Raw genomic sequence first — 27908 nt, forward strand, 5'->3', positions numbered from 1 at the left:
TCATTGGTACATCTAGCTCAGTTATTGTCTACTCTGACTGGCAGAAGCTCTCTGGGGTCTCAGGCAGAGAAAGAGCTTTCCTGTTACTTAGTATGTGACACCCTTTAACTGGTAATGTTAGGGATGAAATCTGGGGTGTTCTGCATCCAGAGCATGTGTTTTGCCATGTTTAGAATTTGTTCTTAGCTATTGAGATAACTAGAAACAAAATTTAGTTTACTGCATTTATGGAGCATTGAAAAAAATAAACTCCAAAGCGAATCAACCCTCAAAATAGAAAGAAGAGGCAGGAATATGTGCACCACACTAATACCACTGACAACTTAAAAAAACACCCTGTGAACAAATACCTTCTCATAAACAAGCTGCTACTAAAGTGAATGGGGGATACAGAAGAGATTCCCAGCTTGGCAAAAGGCTCCCATCCACAGGTTCCAGAGAATCAAACTCCAGCCAATACAACTCCTGTCCCCTGACCCACTAAGAAAACATACCCATCCACATTTAGCAGCATTGATTCACATTATCCATTCAGCCCCAGAAACACCAGCAAATTTTTTTAAAAAATTAAAAAGCCAACAAGGGCAGGAAAATACAGTTTAACCAGCCACAAAGCTTTGCATACAATTCAGATGTAAATTACACCCATTTCTTTGAGGCCACTGAGAAACAGCTCCTCCAGTCCCTAAAGCAGATCAGCCTCATGGCCCTGGGAAGAAAGAGATGCAGAGAAAAAAATCCTCCAGCCAGTTTTCCCTCTTCTGGTTCGGGCACCTTCTATACACATTCATTATCATTTAAACAAGATTTGCTGCACAGCAGGAGTAGCAACTGGCCACTTCAGCCACTGAAAAGAGGCTACATTCTTTAGAGCAAGTCTCAGCCAATCTTCTTCACCACATGAATGAAGTAGCATGGGGTGTATTCCTGGCCTGGCCTGTAGGGTTTGAAGTCTCCCAGGACGCTGTGTTCACACTGGCCTTGTAGCGCGTTTTTCAGAAGTTCTGTGAAGGGCTCCAAGCGGTGAGGGTAGTATGAGAGACGGAACTTACTGGGAAAGAAAAAGACAGATAACAACTCAGTGGAGAGAGGGAGCTAGCTATCAGCCTTCTCCCTGAACCAAATCAAGAACCTGACAGTACTGTTTTTAAAAATTCTGCAAACAGGACAAATTATACAACATAGGGCAACAGTGTATATCTTATACATGTTTTCCTTTAAATGGTGCAATGTTTTGGAAGGAAGCTGCAAATGTGAAAGGACAGCAGAAAGGCTAGATGCAAGTAGAAAAATTAAGATACCAATCCTCGACTCAGATCAACAGGGAGGAAACTCGTGCCAGTCTGTAAATGGGAATGACTGCCGTGTGGCTGAAACGTGTGAGTGAACAGAAAAGTAACGGAGGAAACACATGTAAGTGCAATCATGTGCTCTACATGTGTAATTCATCTCGTGTAGTTCAGCTCTGTGATACTTTCCCCCCAAGTGCATACATTTTGCTACTGGATTTGACCCCTCCGAGCTCCAACTTTAGCTGCAGAAGGCAACTCACTGAAAGCCACTGATATGTAGAGGCTCATGTATCAGATTAGGATTGGAGGTAGATGAGTTCAAATCCCCACTCAGGCATCCTGGACCAGTCACCAGCTCTCGGCCTAACCTGCATCCTAAATTTTTTGTGAGGCTGAAATAGAGGGGAGAATGAACTAGACTGCTTTGTGAGCCCCAGAGGAAGGGTAGATTAAACATGTGATGGAGTGGTATATAATTAACCCTTCCCTAGTCTTATGCTCCTGCCCTTCCTGACCAATTTCATTTCTAGTTCTTGCTTGTTTGTTTTTTTTAAAACACCAGAGGGGAGAGTCTGTACACCCCCAGTTTATTTCATGGATTAGAATGTCGTCTTAATCTTACAATGTTTAATCTACATTTGTGTTCCTGTAATTTGAAACTGCTCCCTGGACTCTCTTTTGAATTAATTTTATTAGCATTACACTTTGTGAACTGTTTAGCTGTAGAAACCTAAGAGACTGAAATGAAACAGAAAGAAAAACTGACCAGTGACAAAGAAGGAAAAGAAAAAAGCAAACTAAGTGAGTCAGGAGTGCAAATGAACAGGCAGGATTTGCTTGTTTATATATTGTTACATCATGTTACATGCAAAATGTCATATAAATGAAAAGAAAGACCTACTAATTCTATAAGTAGTTACCACCTACTTCTGATCTCTGCGTGAACTTCCTTGTTGTTTTTAAGAAGGCATTCTGTGGTTTCTTAAGGCCAAGGGTACATTGTCAGGCACCACACCCAGGAGAACTGCAGTCAGGTTGCCCTGTGAGGTTTTTACAGGCATCTTTGCCTATAATGTATTTGCATGCCGTTCTTCCCACAAGAAGCTCAGGGCCGCTTGCATGTTGCTCCTTCAACATTTTATCTTACAATGAGCCTGTGTAGGCTGAGAAAAAGACTTGCTCCAAAGTCAACCAGTGAGATTAATGTCAGAGTGGGGGTTCATACTCGGCTCTCCCAGATTTTAGTTTGACACTCAAAATGCCACACCACACTGGCTCTCATCTAATACATAGCACCATTACTTAACTACATAAAATATCATTTCATTCGTTATACCCCCCTTGTCCATCTCCTCATTACATCTATTTGCCACAGTTGAAATTTAAATTGTAAGCTCTTATGTTTCGGGCAGGGGCTTTCCCTTTTCTTTATATAGAGTTCTTTATATTTGCTTTATATAAAGAATAATGGGAAGTTGCTCTGTAAGTAAGAAATTTGCAGCCGGATTCCACATATGCCATAAAGAGTCCAGCCGCTCTTAACCACTACACAAAACTGGCTTTAAGTCTTTTCCAGGAATCTGCTTTCAGACCACATATAATTCATTTATTTACTCCATTTATACCCTGGCTTTCTCCCCAATGGGGACTCAAAGCAACATACGTCTTTCTCCTCTCCTTAATTTTATCCTCACAACAACTCTGTGAGGTAGGTTAGGCTGAGAGTGTGTAACCGGCCCAAAGTTACCCAGCAAGCTTCTGTGGTAGAGTGGGGGTTCAAACAGGGCCAGCACGCCCATTGAGGCCAGGTAGGCGGTGGCCTCAGGCGCGGGGTGCCGGAGGGAGCGCCGGAGGAGGCATGGTGGGGGGCGAGAGCGTGCGCCACAGAGCTCTCCTATCCTTCCCACCCCGTGCTGCCCCCTTCCAACTCCATCTCTCTTTTTTCCAGTCGTGGTGGAGGTGGACGGAGCCCCGCTGAGGCTGCAGCTCTGTGACACCGCGGGGCAGGTAAAGGGGAGATGTGTGTATGTTGGGGGGCCCCAGAAGGCCGTCGGCTGCCCTTGCCCTTTGCTTCACCCACAGGAGGAGTTCGACGGGCTGCGCCGGCTGTGCTACCCTTGCACCGTCAGAGCCGCCTGCTGCAGCGATTGAGCTGGCAGTGGGGCGCGCGCTCCCGTGATGACGTCACGCATGATGTCATCACACAGGCTGGAGCGCCGCGAGCACTGAAAATTCTTGTGCCGCCCCTGGGTTCAAACCTGGGTCTCCCAGATCTGAAACCTTAGCCACTGGGTCTCCCAGCCCGATACCTTAACCATTACACCATGCTGGCTCTCAGACTTTGTAAGTTTTTATTTACTTAGCGTACATACTAAAAAAACAAATATTTGGCAAAGATCCATTGACTGGTGGAATAATAAAGAATGCTAAAAAATAAAAGAAATAGCTTCTAGTTAGCTCTACTTGTAATGCATAAGCATCTCCTCCCACCCCTTCGAGATGGATTCTGGCTTCTTTCAGCCCAGCATCTGGGCATGGTAATGACAGGACAAAGAAGAGACAAGATCCTGACTAACTTTGACCAAGTCTTGTACCCGCAGATCCCCTATTTAATATCTTCCTCTTGTCAGGGAGTTTCTTTCCAGGGTCAGTCAGAATTTGGGGTACACTTCAAAATCACAGTAAGAGAACTTTTGACGAGCCAATTCCAAAGGAAAGGGTTGTTGCATCTAACATTAAAATTAGAGCTATGTGCAAATGAGTGTGCCACGGGCACAAAGCAGGATGCAAGTGGTGTTAAGACTGAAAAGGCCCCTGTGGTCTCCCCACAACCAATGTAACTGAGAGGATCAGAGGCAGTGAAAGAAGGGTAACTGTTGTGATTTTGCTCCTTCCTGCCCCTGTATAAAACACCGTTTCCCTCCTAGGATAAGTACCTTGGTGTTTTATTGCCAGCTTAAACCAGGACAAGCCTGCTTTGACATAAAATTATATGAATTCATCTGTGACAGCAGCACTAATGGATTTCTCAAGATCGGTAACTTTCTTAGTAGCCTCTTTTCATTTTTCAAAGAGGCCAAATGTCTTATTCTCTTGGTTATACTGAAACTAACACCTAGATACCTCAGTTTAGATTTCAGTTTTGAAGCGTTGCCTCAAAATACAATCCTCAATTATTCCTTTTTTGTGTCAATAGCATGGAAGGGGAATCTTGCCAAGTGGGGGATGTTCTTTCTGCATGTTACATTTACACCAGGGTCTTCTACCTACAGCCCTTGTATATACTAGTCCCCAGACACTTGCTGACTTTGTTGGCCAGCTGGACCCACAAATCTGTCATGGAATTGAAGTCTGCAGATACAAGATAGGTCTTGAACAAAACATACCTCAGTTCTGGGCTCCCATCGTTCCCTTCAGGTGGCACCTGCACTGTGTAGTCCAGAGTCACCATATTTGGTTTGTTATTCACAAGGAGTACAGATGTGGTGATGTCCTTAGTTAAGTCGCTCTGCAAGAGAGAAGAATATCCGCTTTTGTTTTCCTTTCCTCTTTGATGCCAGGGGGCCATATTGGCCATGCCAAGATTGGGGGCCACCTTCCAAGCTAGACTGAGTTGGGAGAAAGCCTTCCCTAGTGGCTGCTTCTCTAGCAGCAGTGCTGGATCCAGTAAAACCTCAAGGCCCTGAAGGGAGTCTGCAAAGGTCAGCTGAACCCCATGGAAAGCAGGAAGCACAAGGTCCTTCAAGTTCTCTGCATTTCCAACAAGCAGCACTTAATAACAACAATAACAATAGACTTATATACTGCCCTTCAGGACAACTCAACATCCACTCAGAGCGGTTTACAAAGTATATTATTATTATCCCCACAACAATGCTATGTCTTTGTAAACTTGTATTTATTTATCCTATGGCATTGTTTATGGAAATGTCCTTTATACCGCATGGAAATGTCCTTGATACTGATTGTACTGATTTTATGCTATGTAATCTGCCTTGAGTCTCAGTGAGAAAGTTGGACTATAAATAAATAAATAAATAAATAAATAAAATCACCCTGTGAGGTGGGTGGGGCTGAGAAAGCTCCAGGGAGATGTGACTGGCCCAAGATCACCCAGCTGGCTTCAAGCAGAGGAGTGGGGAATCAAACCCGGTTCTTCAGATTAGAGTCCTGCTGCTCTTAACCACTACACCAAACTGGCTCTGTTTTGTCTGGTTTCAGTTTCAATTAGCCATTTTTAGGAATCTGTCTAGCACAATTATATCCCATCCTCCTTCAAAGAGTTCAGAGTGGTATACAGGGTTTTCCTCTTCCATTTTATCCTCCCAACAAACCTATGAGGTAAGTTAGGTTGAAAGGGAATGACTGGCCTAAGGTCACTCAGCAGGCTTTATAGCTGAGTGGACATCTGAACCTGCTTTTCCCAGATCCTAGTCTGACACTAATACCAGAGTGGTTCTCTACCTTGTAGTAGATGTTCTTCCCTGGAGGGGCGCAGCCTGTTTCCAGGATGTAGTCATAGTTACGGTGATCAATAACAAGAATGCCGCCTGGGCGCACCATACTGGCAATATTCTTAAGAGCCTGTTTATGAGCACTTTGGTCACCTAGGAGAAGACACAGCACAGAGCTAAATTCCTTCCCATTTCCTTTACGTTTCACCCTCTGGCACTGAGGGGCTGGCAGCTCCCTAATCAAGCATTCTATCCCCCATCAAACAAGAAGAGCTCAATTTTGGCTTTTCACAGTCTTTGATGATGGAGTTAGGCCCTAATCACCTAGAAACAATCTGTGGAGAATTTCTCTGTCAGAGAAGGATATCACAGATCATGCAGCCTATGCCATCAGCTTGTCATATACCCTAGGCCAGAGTATAACATATATGGGAAGGAAAGCAGGGCTTGAAGGCCATCAGAGAACTTCATGACAGTACACAGCTTCTGAATCCAAGGCATGCATCTCATTTTGAATGGGATTTGAAAGGCACAATGAAGTTAAGACTATCAGAAAAAGACATAGTTCTGACAGTTACAATGTGTATTTGTATGGGCAGATGCATGATGCATTTAAAAAATGAGTGTGCCCCTCCCCCTGTCTTAGAAACATACATAAAGACACCCTACTCTTGGCTCTGGTTGCCTCATCAAGTCCTCACCAAATAGCAATATGCTAAAGCTGATTTGGTTGAGGGCCCAATCATTTATCCCATCCATCTTTCTATTCTTCTTTCCTGGTCTACTCTAGTTCATGTCCTTTGGTCCTTTAAAGCCATCACCTCAGCCATCCAAAGGTATCTTGGTTCCTTACATAAAATAGCCCATTTTCTCCTGTATCCCCTGTATGCCTGTATCCCCTTCCCAGAACATCTGCATGATTCCCCCCACCCACCTCTTTCCCCTTCAAATTCCTGTTCAAAAACTTACCCGTAAAGCTTTTGGCTTAGCCACTGCATCCTTACCACCCCCAGGATAGTTCAGGTGGGTGGCGATGTTGGTCTGCAGTAGACTAGCAGGATTTCAGTCCACTGGCACCTTAGAGACCAACAAGATTTGGAAATAGAAGGAAAATCTTGTTGGTCTCTAAGGTGCCACTGGACTCAAATCCTGCTGTTCTTACCATCCCCACTGAAATAAAGTCTAAATCCATGTAACCCCATTTGCTCATGATCCCTTTCTATTTCTCCCCTATTATCAAAACTTAGCTAGTATGCTCCTTCAGCCAGGAACCTAACGAGGGTGATCTAGCTAACATGTCTGTCAGCTGAGTAAGTTCTGGGTTGAGCTCCTGTTGTCCTTCCTGTTACGGATATTTAAGTTCGGGTGTGGCCAGAGGTGTGAGTCTTTGGCATACAGCCAGTTGCCCTTGGTAAACTTGCCCAGTGGAGCCAGGACCAGCCCAGGAATTGTATTGCACATATTTTTGTTGAGTTTTTTTGTCTATTTTGTTGTTGTTGCTTGTTTGTCTAAGTTATATTTTTGGGTCTCTCTGTAAACTTGAGGTCCTAGTGGAATGAAAAGTAGGACCGAAATATTTAAATAAATAAACAACCCTATCTTTGTTTGCTTAGATTATTCGGTAATGTACCACATGCAATTACCATGCTATAGAAGCCACATCTCACCTGCTGTTAAACCAGATGTAGATCAGCTGGAGCCAGTGGCTAGTATTTGGGATACAGGGATTCCCTGACCAACGTGGTGTAAGCTTATACAGCATCCTTGAAAATGGAGTGTGTGCATTATTTCTTTTTCAAATCATCAAGAAATCCCCCAGCCTTTCTCCTCTCTAGAGTTTTGTCTGTTTGGAATTCCCAGCTAGCCTGAACAAAGCTGTGATGAGAAGCAGCCCAGGCCCAGCAGCCTGTGCCCATCTCTGTCTATAGCAACTGGGTGACAGTACTGATCCTTGAAAGTAAACACAAGACTGTCAGTGGAGTCCTAAGCAAAGTTGCGCCTTTCTAAGACCACTGACTTCAGTGGGCTTAGAAGGGTGCAACTCTGCTTAGGATCATACAGCATGACACTCACCTTTAAAGTCTGGGAGGTGTGCAAAAGAATTCCCAAGGCAGATGACGGCATCAAAACCATCACCAGGCTTCTGCAGGTCCTGTGCCAGGGTGAGCCAGTTGGCCTCTTCGATGACTGCAGAACAGAAGGACAGATTATAGTCTGGCTGAAGAACTACCCTTGGCCTCCTCACATCACCAGCTGCATCTTGAAGAGAAAGCTTCTGGCTCCCTGTGGGAATGGCTAAACTTTCAGTGAGAGATGTCATCATGTTAGAAAGAAAAGAAACGTTTCAACAGAAAATGTTCCTATTGGAAAGGGCAGCTTGCTAAGAAGCAAGAATGATCCCCAAGGTTCTTCCTCCCATTTTCCAAAAGGCAGCAATGTTCTTGGGGAGGGAAGGTCTACCAACAGGCATACCAGCCAAGAATGGACTCCCTTTTCACTGATGATCTGGAAATGATGACCTCCAACATGCTACGCTTGGGAAAATCTGTCCAGTCGCCCCACCCTTCTTGCTGCAGTCTCCTGTGATCCTCAAAATTGTGCTCCCATGGGTTAGTGGACGCCTGGAACATCATGGTGGTCAAAGTGAGAGGAGGATGAAGTGAGAGGGAGTCAATGGCAAAAACTTCCCTCTCTTCTTTGACAAGTGGGGAGCAAACTGATAGGAAGATTAGGATCCAAGCCAATGTACTGGACAGTATGGACCTAGGCCTGTTCTAGCAAAGCAATTCTTAAAAGTTTCTGATCTCACTCTAGATGATTGTATGAGCTTCTCTGGGTTGAGACAGAGAATTCAAGTTTAGTACTAGGAATTGTGTGATGTTAAGAGGCAGGCATGGGGAAAATATTGTGTTCAGCATCTTAGGTGCCAGAGCATGAAACCTTGTACTCCTATTTTGGAGCTCTCCTATCTGAAATCATGAAGATCTACCATGATACTCTTTAGCAGCACAGGACTTCTGCATTTCCACCATGTTCAATGGGACTCTGAGGTTACAGAGCACAAGCTGTGCCTTTAAAGCAAGGGGAATCTGGGGAATGCTATCAGAAGTTGATGGGATGTAAAACATGCCACAGGTGTACAGGTAAGTGGATTTCAATCAAAATATACAGAGAATGCTCAGCATCCAATATGCCAAGTGGAATCAAGCTTCTATCTAGCAAAGGAGATTTGCCCACAGCGTTGCAGGTTGGATGGAGATACACATACAGATCTACATTTGCATTGCCCAACACATTCACATGGGAAACACACAGCACTCTCTATCTGCACTGTGCATGGGTATGTGTGTTCCCATCTATATTTGCAGCATGGATGCAAATGTGCATCACTGTTTAGCTGCCATTGTTCCACACAAAAATCACCCATGGGACAAGATCTCTGGACCAGAGCCCATAACTTCCTCAATAGAAAACTACAGTCAAGGTCGTAATGTTTTCTAGCTAGGATTTTGTCACTGATCTACTAGCTCTGACCTGCTTTCTAGTATAACTCTGCCCTTTCGTTGCATAGCGGCTAGCCTGTGGGATGCCATGCAAGAGATAGGGAGCAGACTGCTATTCTCACTCTCCCAAAGGCTAGTACAAATCGCCTTCTCTGGCACAGATGAGTCCACACAAAAATGAGCGAAAGCCACTGCAATGGGGCTGCAGTTGGAAGTTGCTTCTACAACAGAGCAAGAGCTTGGACTGGCTGCTTCTTTGCACAAATGTGGATCTCCTAACTCTTAATCTAGGATAAACTGCTGCTGACTCAGTGCAGAGGCTGAATGGATCAGGCTAGCAACGATGTTGATCTTTATTATAACTTTTGCATGCCAGTCCTCAGATGTTTACTCTTCAGTGCTCAAACAGTTAACAACCAAGCTTCTATTTCTGAGGTGAATAAACTCCTTCCCTCTGCTTCAGGACTCTCACAATGTAGCTGTGAGCTTCCTCAGAAAGTACAAATCATTGGCCAGTTTCCCTCAGAACCTGAACCCTGAAACAGCTACAGTCTCTTCCTAAAACATTCATTCTGCTAGTTATAAAGCTACAGGTACATTATCATAAAATACAGACTCTGAGACTTCCAAAGTCTCCCAACAAAGGATGATCAGTCTCCCCTCTCTGTAAGCCCAAACTCAGCTCCAAACGTTCACCAACTTAGCAAGCTTGCCCTCAAAACAGAATCACAGACCTATGAGAGCCAGTTTGGTGTAGTGGTTAAGAGCGCGGGACTCTAATCTGGAGAGCCAGGTTTGATTCCCCATTCCTCCACTTGAAGCCAGGTGGGTGACCTTGGGCTAGTCATGGCTCTCTGGAGCTCTCTCAGCCCCACCCACCTCACAGGGTGTTTTATTGTGGGAATAATAATGACATACTTTGTAAACCGCTCTGAGTGGGCATTAAGTTGTTCTGAAAGGCGGTATATAAATTGAATGATGTTGTTGTTGTTGTTGTTGTTACATAGTCTCCTGAGACAAGTTCTTTCCCAACCAAAACTCTAGAGATGCGTATCCTACGTGATCTGAGCTGACAGTGTAATGCTTTTTCTCCTTCACTCCCTCCTCACATCTGGCTCATCCAGCCTTTCCAGGGATCCTGATTGGCTGCTGGCCACTCTGCACACACACTGCACAGGCATACGGGGATTGGTGACTGGAAAAAAGGGGCAGGACTTCTGCCCATCCATCAGCCCAGGTCATCCAACTTTCCTAGTACACTATTTCACATTCTCCTGTAGAGTCTTCTCAACTGTGTTGCTAATTAGCACACACCGTCACATATGTCTTAATGAGAATACTAAATGAAGGCCAAGGCAAGTCCCTAAGAAACCAGTCTTTCGGCAGATTCTGAGGCAGCTCCCCTTCCCAGCCATACAACCAGGGCTGAGGCCATCTTGCCTCACATTGCTGGCAAGCCCTCCTATCTTGAATGCAGCTCACAAAGCCCTAAAATTGTGTTACCTGCAAATGCCACTGGCCGTGGGCTTATAAGGCTGCAACTCTGCTATGGATTACATAGCAAAGCTGCCACAGGTTAGAAGGCAGCCAGAAGAGCTTAACATTGATGAGAGAGATCCAGGCCCGGGTGAAAGGCACACCTTTGCCTTTAGCCTGGGGCATGTGACCCTTTCTGCTTGGCCAGAAAGCCTTGAAGAAAACCAGGTACAATGAGAACTCCCTCCCTTGAAGGAAAAAGGAGGGGAGACCACAGAGAAAAGTTGAGCTTGCATATTTATCCAGACATTCGACAATACATTGTACCTGAAAACTGATTACTAGGTCTTATGTCCTCTCAGATATTATGGAGGGAGGGGAGATTCTGAGTAAACAGTAGGCTCCACTCACACACACGAATCCCTCCATGACAGAATAAAAAAGAAGAAACGAGGCTGGCCAAAATGCAAAATCAGCCTGGATTTCATGTGGATCTAGATAAAGTGATTAAAGTAATGCAGCTGATGCAGCAGCTGAGACATGACTCTGTGCTAGAGTCTCTTTTAAGTTAATTTTTTAATCTAGAAGGGAGGAATATCATTCATCCACTCAGTTTTTAAAGTTTCAGGTAGGTAGCAGTGTTGGTCTGCAGTAGAACAAGAGGATTTGAGTTCACTTTAGAAACCAACAAGATTTTCAGGGTATAAGTTTTCAAGAGTCAAAGCCCCCTTACTGTATCTGAAGAAGGGACACTGGACTGATTTGTGGCATTTTTAAACTTAAAAAGTAATCCAGTCTGGATGAGAGTTTTCTTTCGGCTAGTGCCTCATTTAAATCTTGCTCCATTAACTTCTGTTCTCTCTATTAAATTAGTTATTAACCAATCACTGAGAGTGCAGTTTCTAAATTGAGCCTTATTAATCAGTTCTTGTTCCCTGAGGGAAGAGTGTGTTAAAGAGTGTCTCTATTATCTATCAGGAAGGCTGCAGTCGTTATAAGTGAACCATCATAAGTGAACAGGAAATAAATTAAGCTAAGAAAGCAAGCAGCTGTGAAGAAGAAGGGGAAAAAATTAAAGGAAACTTTTGCTAAATGAGACTTCTTCCCAGGAAAGATGCACCTTGATGGATGATTAATGGTATCTTAAGTGCCAGGGAGACTACTATTTTTAACTCCACTTGCAGCTGATGCTGGAAAAAAAATGGCTGAGCAGAGCAAAAGTGTCTTTCACTTTAGTGTGGAAGCAATCTTTTTTGCAAACAGCAAACTGCTGTTCTATTGAACTTCTTAGGGTCACAACTACCAATTTTTGCAGAATGGAAACTTTATAAAAATACAATCTATGTTTGATATTTTTAAAATTCATCTCAAGGCTGCTTTCTCATAAAACAAGAGCAGAAATATATGGTTATAGGGCGTCAACAAGCAGGTAGAGGATCTATTGCACAGGACTTTTATGACCAATAGATGAAAGCATGGAAGGACGTAGACATTTCAGGTTCAAAGCTCCCAAGAACTGAGGGAACTGCAAAGATCATTAGCATGGTTGTTTACAGCCTGTAATTCACATTAGTGGGTTTCAGACTGTGTGGACAATGCCATTGATTCAGTTCTCTATTATCGATCAGATTTTTATCTCACCCTTTCTGTAAAGAATTCAGGGCAATGTACACAGTTTTTCCTTCCCCCGTTTTTATTCTCATAACAACCCTATGAGGTAGCCTAAGGTGAAAGCATGGTTGACCCAAAGTCACCCAATGAGATTCATGGCTGAGTGTGGATTTGAACCCAGGTCTTCCAAGTTCTAGTCTGATACTCTAACCACCCCACTACACTGGCTCTTGAAGCGACAGGACTCCAGTGTTCAGGGTGTCATTGTCCCATGTAACTCACAGCTTCACCCAATGAATACGAGAAACAGAATAAGAAAATATACAAACTAAGAAAACGAATGCAATTTGCATTATTTATTCACGTGGTGTCTTTCTTGGTTCTATTTTTAAACCTGTTATTAAGTGCAAACACAGCCCTAAACACCAAGACAAAAGGGAAGGCAGCATGGTATAGTCTTAGCTCAGAAGCTAAGCAGGGTTGGTAGTTGAATGGGAGACCACCAAGGAAAGCTCTGCAGAAGAGGGCAACGGCAAACCAGCCTCTGCTTCTCACTTGCCTTGGAAACTCCTTGCTTCACTATAGGTCAGTTATGATTTGATGACACTTTACACTCTCTCTCTCTCTCTCTCTCTCTCTCTCTCACTCACACACACACACACACACACACACACACACACACACACAAGTCAGCAGCCTGCAGGAAGCCCTGCCGCTTGTTTATGCTGACCTACACAAACACCTTTGTGAATAAATTGACCCATAGTGAGTTTTGGTTAACTTCCCCATAGCCCTTATGGGTCCATTCCTTTTTGTGAGTCAGGAAATATTTACTGAGTTTATGAACTACCTTATACCGCAGCAGACCATTGGTCCAGCAAGCTCAATGGTCTCTACTCCAACTTGCAGAGGCAGGGAAAGACCTTCCCCAGTCCTGAAACTTTGAACTGGGGATACCACAGACTGAAGCTGAGAACCTACCCCTGAGTCACAGCCCCTCTCAGCCAACCAGTTCCACTCATACCCTCAGAAGGAAAAACCAGAAATTCTGGCAGTCTTTCTTTCTTTGCTCAGGTTTCAAAAGACTGAGATATTCTGCAACACAATTCATTTTCTTACATTCACATGCCCGTAAATGCACACTACGAAGTCAGCAAGTGGGGACTGTCCCATCTTGGGGCTGGTGATGAGGCCTCTTCCCATTGTTTTTGCAGGTCAACATTTTGGACAAGGACCCCTCCCCCCTCAACTCCATATCCATTTCAGTGCATAGAACTGGCAGTTCATTACACCAGCTGCATTCCCCCCAACTGCGTAAATAATACGGATCATATTTCACCATGCACTTCCCTCTCCATAAACTTTGCTGCAAACCCATTTAAACACAGCTCAGCAGAGATGTTCAAACCCTGTCACTGCATGCATTCAAAACTAGATGCCACAATTGCTCAATGCGAGAGTAATCAGGGCTTGTTATGGCCTACAGCTAGAATTATGAAGTGAGCAATCAGCATGCTCACGTATGTTGAAGGGAGATGAGAGAGAGTTAACTCTACATGCCACAGACAGGCTTTTTTATTGTACAGATTGGCTAACCTCTGCATTAGAGAAATAAGTGTTTGATAAAGAATACTAAATATTGATTTGATTACTTTGTCCAGTGAGTTCTAACCACAAGGTAGGGCTGAGACTTGTTCATTTTTGTGGCTATTTTGATTCTGGTGTGTTAGAGTAATATTTTTTAAAAAAAATAAATTATAAAGATCATCTTTGCTTCTATGTATGAGCTACACCTTTTGTTATTAAACTCTGAGTTATCTCACACATCCTGCATAAATAAAAAAGCACTTGTATAGAGATTTTATCAAAATGCAAATATCTCAAAATTTTACTGATTAAAATGCAGACTTTTAACCAATCTACTAAGAGTTCATCATTCCGCTGATGGTCTTAACCCAAACAAAGGCTACTATACCCCAGTTATCAAAAGATTCCTCTTTCCGACGATTCCATCGCTCCTTCAAAGCATATTTGAGCATCTTGTCACTGGCATCCACACTAGTGACACTGAACCCTTCCTCAATCAGCATGATAGAGTCCACCCTAGAGAAGAAAAAGGAAGATATTCACATAGCCCTGCCAAATGAAGCATTCATTCATAACATATTCCTGTACAGCTGTCCAGCAAAGACAGGACATGGGCAGATGAAGATAAATCTCCCCATGAAAAGAGGACAAAGCACAGTGGATCAAGTGACAGCACAACATACCCTTGTATTTCAGCAAGATTCAAGTCCAGTAGCATGTCAAAGATCAACATTATTTTCAAGGTATAAGCTTTTGAGGTTCAAAGCTCCCTTCAAAATCTTGTTGATCCCTAAAGTGCCATTGGACTCAAATCTTGCTGTTCTACTGCAGACTAACATGGCTACCCACCTGAAATTACCCTGTATCTCAGTTTAACTAGTCCAGAAAAATCACTTTCTAGGGAGCCAGTGCAATGTAGTGGTTATACAGTTGGACTAGACTTTGGGAGACCCAAGTTCAGATACCCACTCTGCTGTGGAAGTTCACTGGGTGTCCTTGAGCCAGTCACAAACATCTCAGCCTAAACTACCTCACAAGGTTGTTGTGAGGATAAATTGAAGGAACGGGTGACAGCCATATCACCATGAGCAATGAGGATTTTTTTCTGCAGAAACCAAGTGATGTTCCTACCAGTCCTGGGATTTGTATGTAAGAGCTAAATAGCTTGGTTTTCTTCTTCACATTCATACACAGTGAGAGAAAGAGAATATTGTGTAGAATGGCAGTTGACTCTGCCTGTAGTTGGGCATCCGCTAGAGCTGAAATAGTTGGGTGATTGACTTCATCTATTCAAAAAATAATTTCTGACTAATTGAGCAGCAGAATTTTTAAAAAATGAATTATGTTCAGATGTGCATACAAAAACATGGATGTCAAGAAATAGAAGAGGGTTTTTTGTTTTTTACACACAGGAAGAAATACCTCTTCTGAAATACAAGAGTCCTGTGGCACCTTTAAAGGCTAACAAAATTTATTTCATCGTAAGTTTTCGTAAGTCAGGGCGCACTTCATTAGATGCAATTGAATCAGAACTGGGAGGCACAACGGGGTCGGGGGCGGGTAGCCTACTGAGGCAAGAGAACCACCAGAAAGAGCATGCGAAAGGAGGGGGGCTAGGCGGAGGAGCACCGGGCGCCGCCGCGGCTTTCTCCGCCCCATCTTCAAGGCAGCAGCAGGTGTCACTCCCAGCCGAGGAGCCGCCCCTCCCCCTTCCCGCTGCTCAGGCTGGTTCGTGCGGCCATTAGGAGGATGAAAGGGCCGAAGCAGGGATCCTAATCCGCCTTAGCAGCGCTTTGCGTGTGGATGCAGGATCGTGTGTCACTGCGAGTCCGCCGAAGAGTCCCAGCTTGCCAGGCGGCCTCCCCTCACAGCGCTTGAACCCCGGGGCGCCAGGCCTCGGCAGGGCAGGCGCTTCCAACCCTCCTGCTGACTCACCCGGTCCCGCAGGCCACGTCCAGCACCGTCTGGCAGCGCTGGCCCCGCAGCAGCGCCATCAGCCAGCTCTTGTACTCGGCCGTGCGGCTCCGCGTGTCCCCGATGTAGAGCTGCCAGACGCGCGCCGCCTTGCCGTCCGCGTACTGGTCCGGCAGCCCCTCGGCCGCCACGCCCAGCGAGCGCGTCCGGTAGATGCTGTCCACCATGCCGGCGGCGGCAACGAAAACCTCGACTCACCGCGCTCGTCCCTCCGCCCGCCTGGCCGCTCCCCGCTGCGCTTTGCCGGTGCAGCGGCTGATGAGCAACAGCAAGCCAAGCAGCCGGTAGAGGCGGAGCCCGGCCCGTCAAAGGACCGCCCCTGCCCAGTCGGCCAATGAGGAGCGCCGTCGGGGACACACCCTCTCCTCTTCCGAAGATGATGATCCCCGCAGGCTTTTACCCGGACCTTGTTTCCAACCGTGGTCAGACACCATAATAAAGTAACGACAGCAGCAATATTGCATTCCAGTTTCAAAGCGTTTAGTACACCTCCTCCTTCTCTTCTTCCTCCTCATTTTTTTCTTCATATTATTGTTATTGTTCTTATTCATAACAACAACAACATTCGATTTATATACTGCCCTTCAGGACAACTTAATGCCTATTCAGAGCGGTTTACAATGTCATTATTATCCCCACAACAACAATCACCCTGTGAGGTGGTGGGGCTGAGAGAGCTCTGAGAAGCTGTGACTGACCCAAGGTCACCCAGCTGGCTTCAAGTGCAGGAGTGGGGAATCAAACTCTGTCCTCCAGATCAGAATCCTGCTGCTCTTAACCACTACAGCATATTATTATATGTTATGACAGTCCACCAGATATTTGAGCTGGAAGTTTTTTAGTCCTTCACCAACTTGGATTTTATCCCAGAATCTAGGAGTCAGCGAGGTGATCTTACTATTAGAGACTTCGAGGGTTCAAAACACTGCACCTATACTTTCATAATAATCCTTGCAACAGCCCTTTAAGTACCCAAGTATGGGGAAATGGGAGTTGTGGCTAGCCTAGGGACACGTAGCGGACTTGTGGCAGAGGTGAAAGGTAAGAAGTTGGGACCTCCTGAGCCGTAATTGCTTACTAAAACAGTTCCCAAAGTTTTAGGGAAGCTTTCATAAGCTCTCTTGGCTGGGTGGAGTGAGTGTGCTGCTCCTTCTGGGAACACAGAGCACAGATTCACCCCATCTAACACGTCACAGCGTTTTGAGTTCCCTTTCTTAAAATAACACTTTGAAAATACATCTGACGAACTGGGTGCTTGTCTTTAGTCTAGAAATCTCATAATTTTTAAGGTGAGACAAAACTTCTTTCTGGGTGTTGCTGCCGCAGTCCAGGCCCTAAAACAAAAGTAATGCCACCCGTAAAAGTGGTAATGTGTTGACTTGCCTCCACCTAGCTGACTTGCCTAGCTCTGCCCATCGAGGATTGCCCCTGGCTCAGGGTGGATTTTTCAAGATACTTATCATCAGGGTTTTTTTTCTGGGAAAAAAGGTGACGGAACTCTCAAGAGGGAAAGGAGGAAGAAAGACATGGGATTCTTTGAACTCATGTTATTTTCAAGCACTATTGTCAAGTATTTTTAAGAGGTGCTGGAACTCCATTCCCCTGAAAAAAGCCCTGCTTATCATCCATTTTAACTTAAAAGAGTCGTGGAGATCCCCTTTTGAATAAGGCAGGAAGATAAGTTTGGAATCATTTGAGGAAAGTATTTATTTAAGGAAATAACTCGTTTAAGCAGTAGGGATATTTTTAAAAGCTCAGATTTCTTCACCTTCTTCATGAAGCTAATGATTCACAGACATTGACAGTGCAATTCTATATAAAGTTACTGTAGTCAAAGTCCTCTGACAACAGTAATCTTAGACTGGAGTCATTTTGCATAGGACGGTAGTTTGAAATACACCTATGGACAAAATACTACAGGAGTATAGAAGTTTTTGCTTGTCACAAATTTTCCACTCATGCCTTTGAAACACCATCTAGAAAAGTAGGAACTTCCCCTGGAGATGAAAGTTGGCTATAGCTCCGCTCCCCCCATCATCACACCCTTTGGATCCATTTATCAAGCTTCTGACAGACCAATGGCACCATTTCTCACCACGCTACCTGTTCCTATGAAAACTTCCCCTCCAAGAGAGTAGAGAAGCAGGTTCTTGAGTTGTATCTCCAAATAATTTAAAGTGATCACTAATAACCATTATTATTGTATGCATTGTGTGTCACATCAAGTCACTTCTAACTTATGGTGACCTTATGAAATAATGACCTCCCAGATGTCCCATCATTGACAGCCTTGCATAGGTCATGCAAACTGAAGGTTTCTCACTTCCTTTATTGACTCTCATTTTGGTTCTTCCTCTTTTCCTACTGCCTTCAGCTTTTCCTAGCATTATTGTCTTTTCCAATTAATCTTGTCTTCTCATGATGTGACCAAAGTATGATAGCTTCAGTTTAGTCATTTTAGATTCTAGGTTGAATTCAAGATTGATTTGATCTGGAAACTACTTTTCTTTTAGCTGTCCATCATATCTGTAAAACTCTCCTCCAACATCACATTTCAAATTAATCAATGTTCTTCCTGTCAGTTTTCCCCATTGTCTGACTTTCACATCTATACATAGTAATGGGGAATTCCATAGCATGAATTATTTTGATCTTGCTCTCCAGCAACAGTTTTTATTATTCCTTATGGCTACTGTTGTAATTGTTGCCCATTATTAAATGGTTGATTCCTTTTATAGCACATGTGGAATCCACCTGCAAATTTCTTACTTACATAGCAACCTCCTGATACTCATTATATAAAGAAAAGGGAAAGCCCTTGCCTGAAACATAAGAGTTTACAATTTAAATTTCAACTCCTGCAAACAGAAGTAATGAGTAGAAGGACAGGGGAGTACAACAAATGAAGTGATATTTTATGCAGTTGGGTAATGGTGCTATGTATTAGATGAGAGCCAGTGTGGTGTGGCATTTTGAGTGTCAAACTAAAATCTGGGAGAGCCGAGTATGAACCCCCACTCTGACATTAATCTCACTGGTTGACTTTGGAGCAAGTCTTTTTCTCAGCCTACACAGGCTCATTGTAAGATAAAATGTTGAAGGAGCAACATACAAGCGGCCCTGAGCTTCTTGTGGGAAGAACGGCATGCAAATACATTATAGGCAAAGATGCCTGCAAAAACCTCACAGGGCAACCTGACTGCAGCTCTCCTGGGTGTGGTGCCTGACAATATACTCTTGCCCTTAAGTAACCACAGGATGCCTTCTTAAAAACAACAAGGAAGTTCACACAGAGATCAGAAGTAGGTAGTAATTACTTATTGAATTAGTAGTCCTTTTTTCATTTATATGTCATTTTGTAGATAACATGATGTAACAATCTGTAAACAAGCAAAACCTGCAGGTTCATTTGCACTGTCACTGGTCAGTTTTTCTTTCTGTTTCATTTCACTTTCTTAGATTTCTACCATTAAACAGTTTACAAAGTGGAATATTAAAAAATATTTATTAAAAAAAGAGTCCAGGGAGCTGTTTTAAATTACAAGAACACAATGTAGATTAAACATCATAAGATTAAAACAACATGCTGAGCCATGAAGTAAACTGCGGATGAACGGACTCTCTCCTCTGGAGTAGTTTTAAAACCAAGCAAGAACTAGGGGGGTGGGGAAGGTCAAGAAGGGCAAGAGCATAAGACTAGGGAGGGGTTATTTATATACCGCTCCATCACATGTTTATTTACCCTTCCTCTGCAGCACACAAAGCAGCCTAGTTCAGTCTCCCCGCTATTTCAGCCTCACAACAAACTTGGGATGCAAATTAGCCCAAGAGCTGATCCAGGATGCCTGAGTGGGAATTTCACAGAATCACAGAGTTGGAAGGGGCCATTCAGACCTTCTAGTCCAACCCCCTGCCCAATGCAGGATGAGCCTAAAGCATCCCTGAACTCATCTCTCTCCAATCTTAATCTGATATGCCAGCCCCTACATATCAGCGGCTTTCGTTGAGTCGCCTTCTGCTTCTAAAGTTGGAGCTCAAGGTCAATTCCAGTAGCAAAACTTATGTACTTGGAGGGAATGTAACTCAGCAAATGATGTCAATGAGGTTCAACACAACAAATACAGATTTTATCACAACCACCCATAACAATACTCTTGGTATATTTGAGTTGGCACAATCCCAGCGCAGCTTCAAGGACAATGACTCCAAGTGACCGACAGTCACAAAACCCTTCTCTGTGAAGTACCTTAAGGGAACATATTGAAAATTATTTAACTCATCAGTTACCCCTTAACTTTCTTCAGTCCCACAGAACTCAAAGTAAAGTTGAATGCATATGTGCCTTATTCAGCATCCAGAGCCGATCCTGTCCAACTTCTCTTCAGCAGGCCCTATATCAGATCCCCTTTCTTACACTGCAGGGATCAACCTTTGTGCTTTTGGCATCCCTGTTTCAGTTTAATATTTAAATGAAACAGAGTTAAATTGAATCAAGGCAGGGCAAGATGGCGAAAGACAAGACAAACAAACAACCCCTTTGGAAAAATCAAAGGTTTATTTAACAAAAGGAACAGTATTGAAACACATTGTGAAATCCAACAACCATGAGTCAACACCAGCATCACCATTAGCTGTCATCACAACCCCTGAGCCCCGATTAGGAAGCAGAGCTGGCTCTAGACGTGTTCTGCATGGTGGTGGGTGAAGATCTCATACATTCATTTTAAATGCAGGGGTTCTTCTAAGCAAGAAGGAGAGTAGAAGGGGACACTCAAGGAAGCTGATGGGCCAGAGGTACAAGACAGACAAAAGGAAACATTTCTTTACTCAATGAGTAATTACATTGTGGAATTTACTGCTGCTAGAGGTAGTGATGGGAGCGTCAGCAGCATCTTTAAAAGGAGGTTAAACAGATTCATGGAAGAGAGATCCATCAGTGGCTCCTAGTCATGGTAACTAAAGAGAACCCCCATATTGAGAGGCAGTTAACCTCTATATCTCAGTGCTTGGAGGCAACATCAGGGGAAGGTTCTTGGTCTCTGTGCTCTCTTTGTTGGCACTCCAGGACAACTGGTTGGCCACTGTGTGAAACAGGATATTGGACTAGATGGACCTCTGGTTTGATCCAACAGAGCTCTTATGTTCTGAAAAACAGCTGGGATTATATTCTAGGAAAGGCTGCTTCATTGCTACTCTCCTCCACATTTTTGCTTCACAGTCAGCAAACAGCTGAACTATTGAAAATCATCCCACGTACCCTCTGCCGCTTAAGGTCCCAAACCCCAAGACTAGAAGTTACCTCACAGATCCTGCCTGCTGGCCCTGTAGCCCAGAAAGCCTAAACTGGAACACTCTCAACTGTTTCTCATCCCCACCACCCATCCTTTCTGACACCCCTTCCTGCATGCCTCCTCCACTTCAACTTCTGGTAGTACCAGAATCCCTTGTCAAATATCTAGCTCTTACTTCCATTCTCATACCCACCTATTCCTCCATCCTACTTTCAGTCATACTATTCTTAGGTAGCAGCAGACACTCATATACAGGTAGCACTAGTAGAGGAGCCATCTTAGATCATCTTAATGATTAAATTCAGTGCATTGGATGGCATAAACAATGCAATATGTTGTTACATAGCCTATTTTTCCTGACATTTGCAACGTTTCTAACACACCTTTCTTGCCTTCATCAGGACCACAAAGGCAGCTATCAGATTAAAAATATAAATAAAGTCACATCTCAAACCATTAAAACCCAACAAAAAACACACCATTAAAACCAAAGCTAAAATACACATAGAAAAATACAAGAACAGTCATTAAAACAAAGGACAGGAAGGATGGATGATTGAGGTAATGCTAGATTTTAAAGAAAGTCTCCACACACTGGCAGAAGATAGCAACAGAAGACGACATACAACTCTCCCCAGAAAAAGTATCCCCTCTCCAGGGTTGCCTAATCTCAGAAAGTGGGAGGTACCTAAAACAAGGTTTAAGAAGATTACTGTAGTGGTTGCATTGGTTATAAGGGAGTAGGTGGTTTCTATCTTACTTTTAACCAGATGTGGGATCACCAGTGTAGTTTCCTGTTCCATCTACCAAACACTAGATTCATTCATCTGCCTGTTTGATCTTCTGATTGGCAACTTGATTATCTAGCATCAGAGCTTCCATAAATTACTGGTGGATTTGGATTCAGAATTGGCTAGAATGTATCTAGCAACACTTTCTGTAGGAGTTCTGCCCCTCTGCCCTGTTTATTGTCACAATGAAGCTTCTTCTCAAGGCATTTCAATTAAACTAGCACTACAAAACAGAAATATAATAAGGTCACACAAAATAACAGTGTTTTGTACAACACTGCCTTCTTCCATTCTTACCACAGAGTTGCCAGAAACTTTGTCTTCACATTTTGTTAAGCTTGAAAATTCCCAGATGTACTCAAAATTTCTCAGAGTCCTATAGGTATCGTTAGATTTGTTTTAACAAATCATACAGAAAGGATATAATCCACACCCTTTTGTATGACCAATTATTTGTTTTAGAGGGGATCTGTGTTAGTTTGTTGCAACAAAATTCAAATAAAAAGGAGACTAGTGTATTCCATTATAAGCTCTCATGAATTGGAGCTCACTTTCTGTGGGCATCCAATTCATGAAAATAGTTTAGGTGGGTAGATGTATTGGTCTGCAGGACTCAAATCCTGATTCATGAAAACTGGGTGTGTCGGGGGGGGGGGAGTTGTGAAGTTCCTGCACTGTGCAGGGGGTTGGTTTATATGACCCTGGATTCCAACCCTGTGAGTCTATAATTCTATGAAGCTAGAACAAATGTTGTTTTTAAGGTGCCATTGGCCTGCTATATCCCAAGCGGACAACAACATTATCTTCTATTGTATTTCATTCATGGTGCCTCCAATGCTAATTAATTAACCTTAGAAGAAGATATAAAACACAAGCATTTCAGATGCTCAAGGAAGAAAGCTTTCAAAATGTTTCCAGTCAATAACCTTTGAGGGAAGGGAAAGTTGATCCTGCTCTGTTTTGCCCTGAGGACCTCCAGAAATGATCATCATGCAAATGAACCTATTTTGTGTGGGAAGAGTAATAGTGGAACACAGCTACCACTGGGAGTACATGCAGACCAACAAAGAGTTGGTCAACGAAAGGTCCCATCTTTCCAGACCTAAGATACCCTGGAAACTCTGGCCCATCAGCATGAATTCTCTCAGAACCATCCCCAAAAGACAACATCTCTTCTTGAGTTTATACACTGCACACATGGGCAGTGCAATCCTGAAAGGGGTGTGTGTGCAAAAGTGCCTTGGAAGCCGACTAGGAGTTACGACTTCATATCCCAGATCTACATGATCAAAATCCCCCGTGATGGTGCAGCAGCCTGGCACTGCTCCACTTGAGTTCCTTGTCAGTGCCTGGCCATAGCAGCTAGATGCAGGCATAACTGGGGTGTAAGTCCCTGTGCCAATGGTCTGGAGAGTGGGCTGGGGTGCAGGAGGGGCAACTTAGTCTGCTCCCTAAGCTGTTTCAGGCACTGGAATGCCCCTTTAGAAGCACAAACATATGCCTCAAAGAAAGGTGGCGTAGCCTATAGGCTCCCATTGTATAGGAATTGATTTCCCCCTGTGCTTGACCCCACCCAAGTGGCTTGGCAGAGCACAGGATGTCAACTACCACAGGGACCAATTCAAGTGCACTTCTGAGGTGGCAGAGCCCCCTTCCCCGCACCGAGTCAGCCCCTCCAGGGACCCTATATAACCTCCGGCCAGGGCTGGAGGCTCTGCTTGAAGCCCCCTGCTGTGGGGGCGATGCAGGCACTTTGAATGTGAGGGCCGGTGGCCCCTGGCTGCTTGCTCTCTAGTGCAGGGGATGGAGGTGTTGACAGGGAGCAGAAATTGTGGCCCATACATTGGCTGCGCCTTTGCTTGCCACTCTCAGGCCTGTCATGGAGGCTGTGCGGCCATTGGGGGATGGTGGCAGGGGAACAGCGTGGCATGTGCTCCCTGCTGTGGCCATGCTACACCTTGCCAGGCTTGGCCACTGATGCAGTTCTCCTTTGAAAGTCCTTAGGGAGTGGATGAGCAGCGCCACAGGTACACAGGCAGGCCTCAGGATTGCACTGAAAGTATGTGGGTACTTAGAAGAATAATAGCCTTATTGCAGGCATTCCAGTGTTTGGTGCCTTACGGGTGTTTGATGTTTTTTCAACCATGTAAATGTATTTTTAAAGTCAGACTCTACCATCTCAACTCACTGACATCCTCAAGTCATTGGAACCCTTACCTACAAAGGTCTTCTCATTTAGCAGGGTTCTCCCTCCATGGTAGATAATTATATTATGGGAAGCAGGGCTCATTTTGAGGGGGAACGCACAGGAATGCCATTCCGGCAATTCCCCAGAGAGGTCACGTGTCAGGTGGCCCCACCCACCATTTTGGGCCCGTTTCGGTCTAGATTGGGGCTGAAATGGCCTGGATTGGTGGTGGATCACTCTGCTCATCAGCGGCCCAATCCTGACCATTTTGGGCCCCTTTTCAGCTATTTTCAGCCCCTTTTTGCCATTTTGGGCCCAATTTCAGCCCTGAATTACCAGGATTGGGTCCAAAACAGCCGTAATAGGTGATATCAGGGGGTGTAGCATATGCAAATCAGTTCTAATGACACACTTCCGGTGCTGGCAAGGGGCATGGCATATGCCGAGTTCCTCCAGCTCTTTTTCTACGAAATGACCCCTGATGGGATGCAACACAAAACCGTAAGAAATTCAAACTCCGTCCCCCTTTTTCTAAGCAGGATTGTGAGTTGAGTAAGTGCTTCTAAAGGGGCACAGCCAACAGCCTGTGAAACTGTTCTCAGTAGAGGTATAGTATTTCATAACAGGGTGCTTCCAGTCAGGGGTTGCACTTATTTAAGTGTGGAGAAATGCCTGCAAGGAAACGTAGATTGATGGTTGAACTATATGTGACTTTGTTTGGTTACATACCCTAATGCAGGCTTAACTGCAGGATTGTGGTAGCACCTTTCTGTTTACTTTTGTTTCTGTAAACTTGAATTACGTTTCCATCTGAAGAAGTGAGCTGTGACTCACGAAAGCTCATACCCTACTACAAATTTTGTTAGTCTTATAGGTGCTATAGGACTCTTGCTCTTTTCTAATACCTGTTTCCATGTTTTTCATAACTTTTGCTCTGTTAAATATGTCCTGACTTTGGGTCTGCTGTGATGACTTGCTGTAGTGTGGTTTGTGATGCACATTTCTGCCTTCACAGTTGCATTTTGTCCTTCCTGCCTGGTCACCTGCTTTATCATGGTGCTCCTGGACCTTCTCAGCAATTTCTACCTTAAATCATGGTAACCTTCTGGACCACTTTTCCAGGATGGGACTGGGAGGCACTTTTCTGCAATGGTTCCAGTCCTACCTGGAAGGTAGGTTTCAGAAGGTGTTGCTGAGGAACTGCTGCTCAGCCCCTTGACTTTGGCCTGTGGGGTCCCCCAAGATTCCATCTTACCCCTTGTGCTCTTTAGCATCTACATGAAACCTCTGGGTGAAGTCACCAGGAGATTTGGGCTGTGTTGTCACCAATATGTGGATGACATTCTGCTTCCTCTTGTACTTCCAGGTGATCCCAGGAAGACTGTAGAAACCCTAAATTAGTGCCTGGAGGATGTTTTGGAGTGGGTGTGAGGTATTAAACTGAAGCTTAATCCTAACAAGATGTAAGTGCTACTGGTGAGCTGATAGTCTGACGTGCCACCTATTCCTGATGTGGCTGCAATCCCCTTGAAGGAACAGGTGCATAGTTTGGGGGTGCTCTTGGACCCAGAGCTACTGCTAGATAAGCAGGTAGCAGCTGTAGCCAGAAGTACCTTTAATCAGCTTTGTCTTATTAGCTTGCTGCAGCCTTCCCTGGGCAGAAAAGATCTGGCCACTGTGGCATATGCCCCAATTACATATAGATCGGATTACTGCGATGCACTGTACATGGGGATGCCCTTGAAAAGCATTCAGAAATTTTAACTGGTGAAGATGCTAACTGGAGCGGGTCATAGGGACCGTACCACTCCAGTTCAGCCCTACCTACGCTGGCTCTCAATTTGTTTCTAGGCACAATTTGAGGAGCTGGTGTTGACCTTTGAAACCCTGAACAGTTTAGGACCAACGTATATGAAGGACTGCCCTCACCTTCTGGGATTAGACAGGTGGGCAGCCCAGGAGAGGGCCCTCTGGAACCGTATCCCCAAGGAGATTCGTTTGTCCCCTTCAGTTGCCATCTTTTGCCATTTGGTAAAGACTTTTTGTTTTGTCTGATGTACCCTCAGTGACCCCTCCTTCATGCTCACTATTTTAATTATTAAATGTTTTGTTGTTTTAAACCTTTGTATATTTTTAAACCTATGGTTTTAACTGTTTTACTGATGTTTTTTGGTTGACTAATGATTTTATAATGTGATTTTAGTATGTATGTTTTAAGTGGTAACACTAGCGAGGGCTGAAAGGTGGGATATAAACTTTGTTAAAATAAATAAAAGCGCAGGGAAAGGGATTGGGACAATAAAAAGGCAGCAGTTCAGAAGTGTGCTAAGAATGGCAGGAAAGGCCTCAGGCTATTCAGAATGTCAGTGTACAGAATAAAACTGCACTGACCTCAGAAGAGCTAAACTTCCATTTTTAGGACTGACAAGTCTTCCCTTTGAGACCATTCCTGCCCTGAAGCAAAATCAAAGATGGACCTAATTGGCAGAGAAGCTGGTGGAGGAGGGTCTTGTTGAGGAGGGGCTTAAAAGAGGTGCTGTGGTGGAGGATGATAGACAGGCCACCTGGGAGTCTAAATGTATTTAACTTGCCCCACTGAACTGAAGGAAAGAATAAAGCTGGAGCTGCATGTATGCCCGACCGATCTCCACGAGTCCTTGGTGGTGGTGGTGGTGGGGTAACATGGAGGGATGACACCACTAGCTTGCTGTGGGTAGCTTCCTTGCCAGCCCCACAGGCAACCTCACCACTATCAGGCAGTGTGACAAGAGGGATCCGTTACTGAAGCTGCCAACACGTTTAAACAGAACAGTGGAAAACTGCCTTGTGATTCAACAAGGCAAAAGATTACTTACGAACGCAGGAGCTCTAATACAGATTTGACTTCCTCCTGAGGAAGGCAGGCTCGAAGCTCCAAAATAAATCCACAAGGTCGCTATATACGCAGACCTCCACTTCCTAAGGGAAAAACGGCACTCTGTGGCCACAGAGGCAAGCCTCATCTTGAATCAGCTTTTCTTCCAAATCTAGGCTCTCTCTCCTTCAAACAACTGCTTCAGGTCAGATTCTACACTAATTGCTCTCATCTGTTGCCTTCTTCTGAATTAACATGCATGTACATGGCCAACCAGCAAAACAGCAACGACATCAAACAAGTCTTAACAAGTAATTCTTTGACTAATAGAAATACCAGTCATTGACTGAGTGAGAACAATTTTGGGACACACTCACAAAATAACTTATACTAAAATCAACTTTGCTCCCTCGCTTCCAGACTAATTGCATCTTAGAAGCATCATGTCCCACTTAATTACTGTTGAGGCCTGAAGATGTGAGGAGTGTTCTCACAAAAGGATATGCAAGTCCTTTGCTCCAGTTTCTGGAAGGCATCACAAGTCCAGGAAGAGCTGGGACTGATCAACCAGTCCCATTTTGTTTACCAAATACCTATGCATGCCATATTCTTGCTAGATCAACTTAATTCAGAAGCAGACACATGCAAAGCTAGTATGCTTCACCCAACCCAGAAAGTCTTCTGCTCTAGGTTGCATATCCTCACAGTGGTAAGCAGCAATTCCCCCTTGGGCAAGTCATTCCAGAAAATTAGGGGACACATTTTGGTGATGGGGATTTGTCCTACAAGCCTTAAACAATCTGTTCTCGACCTAAGGGAACAGTTAGCTTTACAATGCCAACAAGCAGGGCTTTTTTTCATCTGGAATGCGGTGGAACAGAGTTCCG

The 27908-nt window shown here is 44.3% G+C and overlaps 1 protein-coding gene across 1 annotated transcript; it reads right to left on the reverse strand.

Annotated features, from left to right (window-relative positions):
- Positions 1–583: 583 nt before the first annotated feature.
- Positions 584–16164, reverse strand: GNMT (glycine N-methyltransferase). Its single transcript, XM_054984535.1, has 6 exons — positions 15859–16164; positions 14312–14439; positions 7820–7933; positions 5757–5899; positions 4679–4800; positions 584–1051 (listed from the first exon to the last, which is right to left on the reverse strand). Exons 1-6 carry the CDS (start codon positions 16062–16064, stop codon positions 880–882), a joined length of 885 nt encoding a protein of 294 aa, XP_054840510.1. The 5' UTR covers positions 16065–16164; the 3' UTR covers positions 584–879.
- Positions 16165–27908: the final 11744 nt, after the last annotated feature.

This window comes from Eublepharis macularius, chromosome 1, assembly GCF_028583425.1.
Source record: "Eublepharis macularius isolate TG4126 chromosome 1, MPM_Emac_v1.0, whole genome shotgun sequence".
In the NCBI taxonomy this organism is placed as follows: domain Eukaryota; kingdom Metazoa; phylum Chordata; class Lepidosauria; order Squamata; family Eublepharidae; genus Eublepharis; species Eublepharis macularius.

Excerpts from the sequence above, each read along its gene's own strand:
- GNMT (XM_054984535.1), bottom strand. The coding sequence starts at position 16,064 with ATGGTGGACAGCATCTACCGGACGCGCTCGCTGGGCGTGGCGGCCGAG. Across the intron at positions 4,801-5,756 it reads GGAAGAACATCTACTACAAG|AGCGACTTAACTAAGGACAT; the intron begins GTAGAGAACCAC and ends TCTCTCTTGCAG. Across the intron at positions 1,052-4,678 it reads GATGGGAGCCCAGAACTGAG|TAAGTTCCGTCTCTCATACT; the intron begins GTATGTTTTGTT and ends TTTCTTTCCCAG.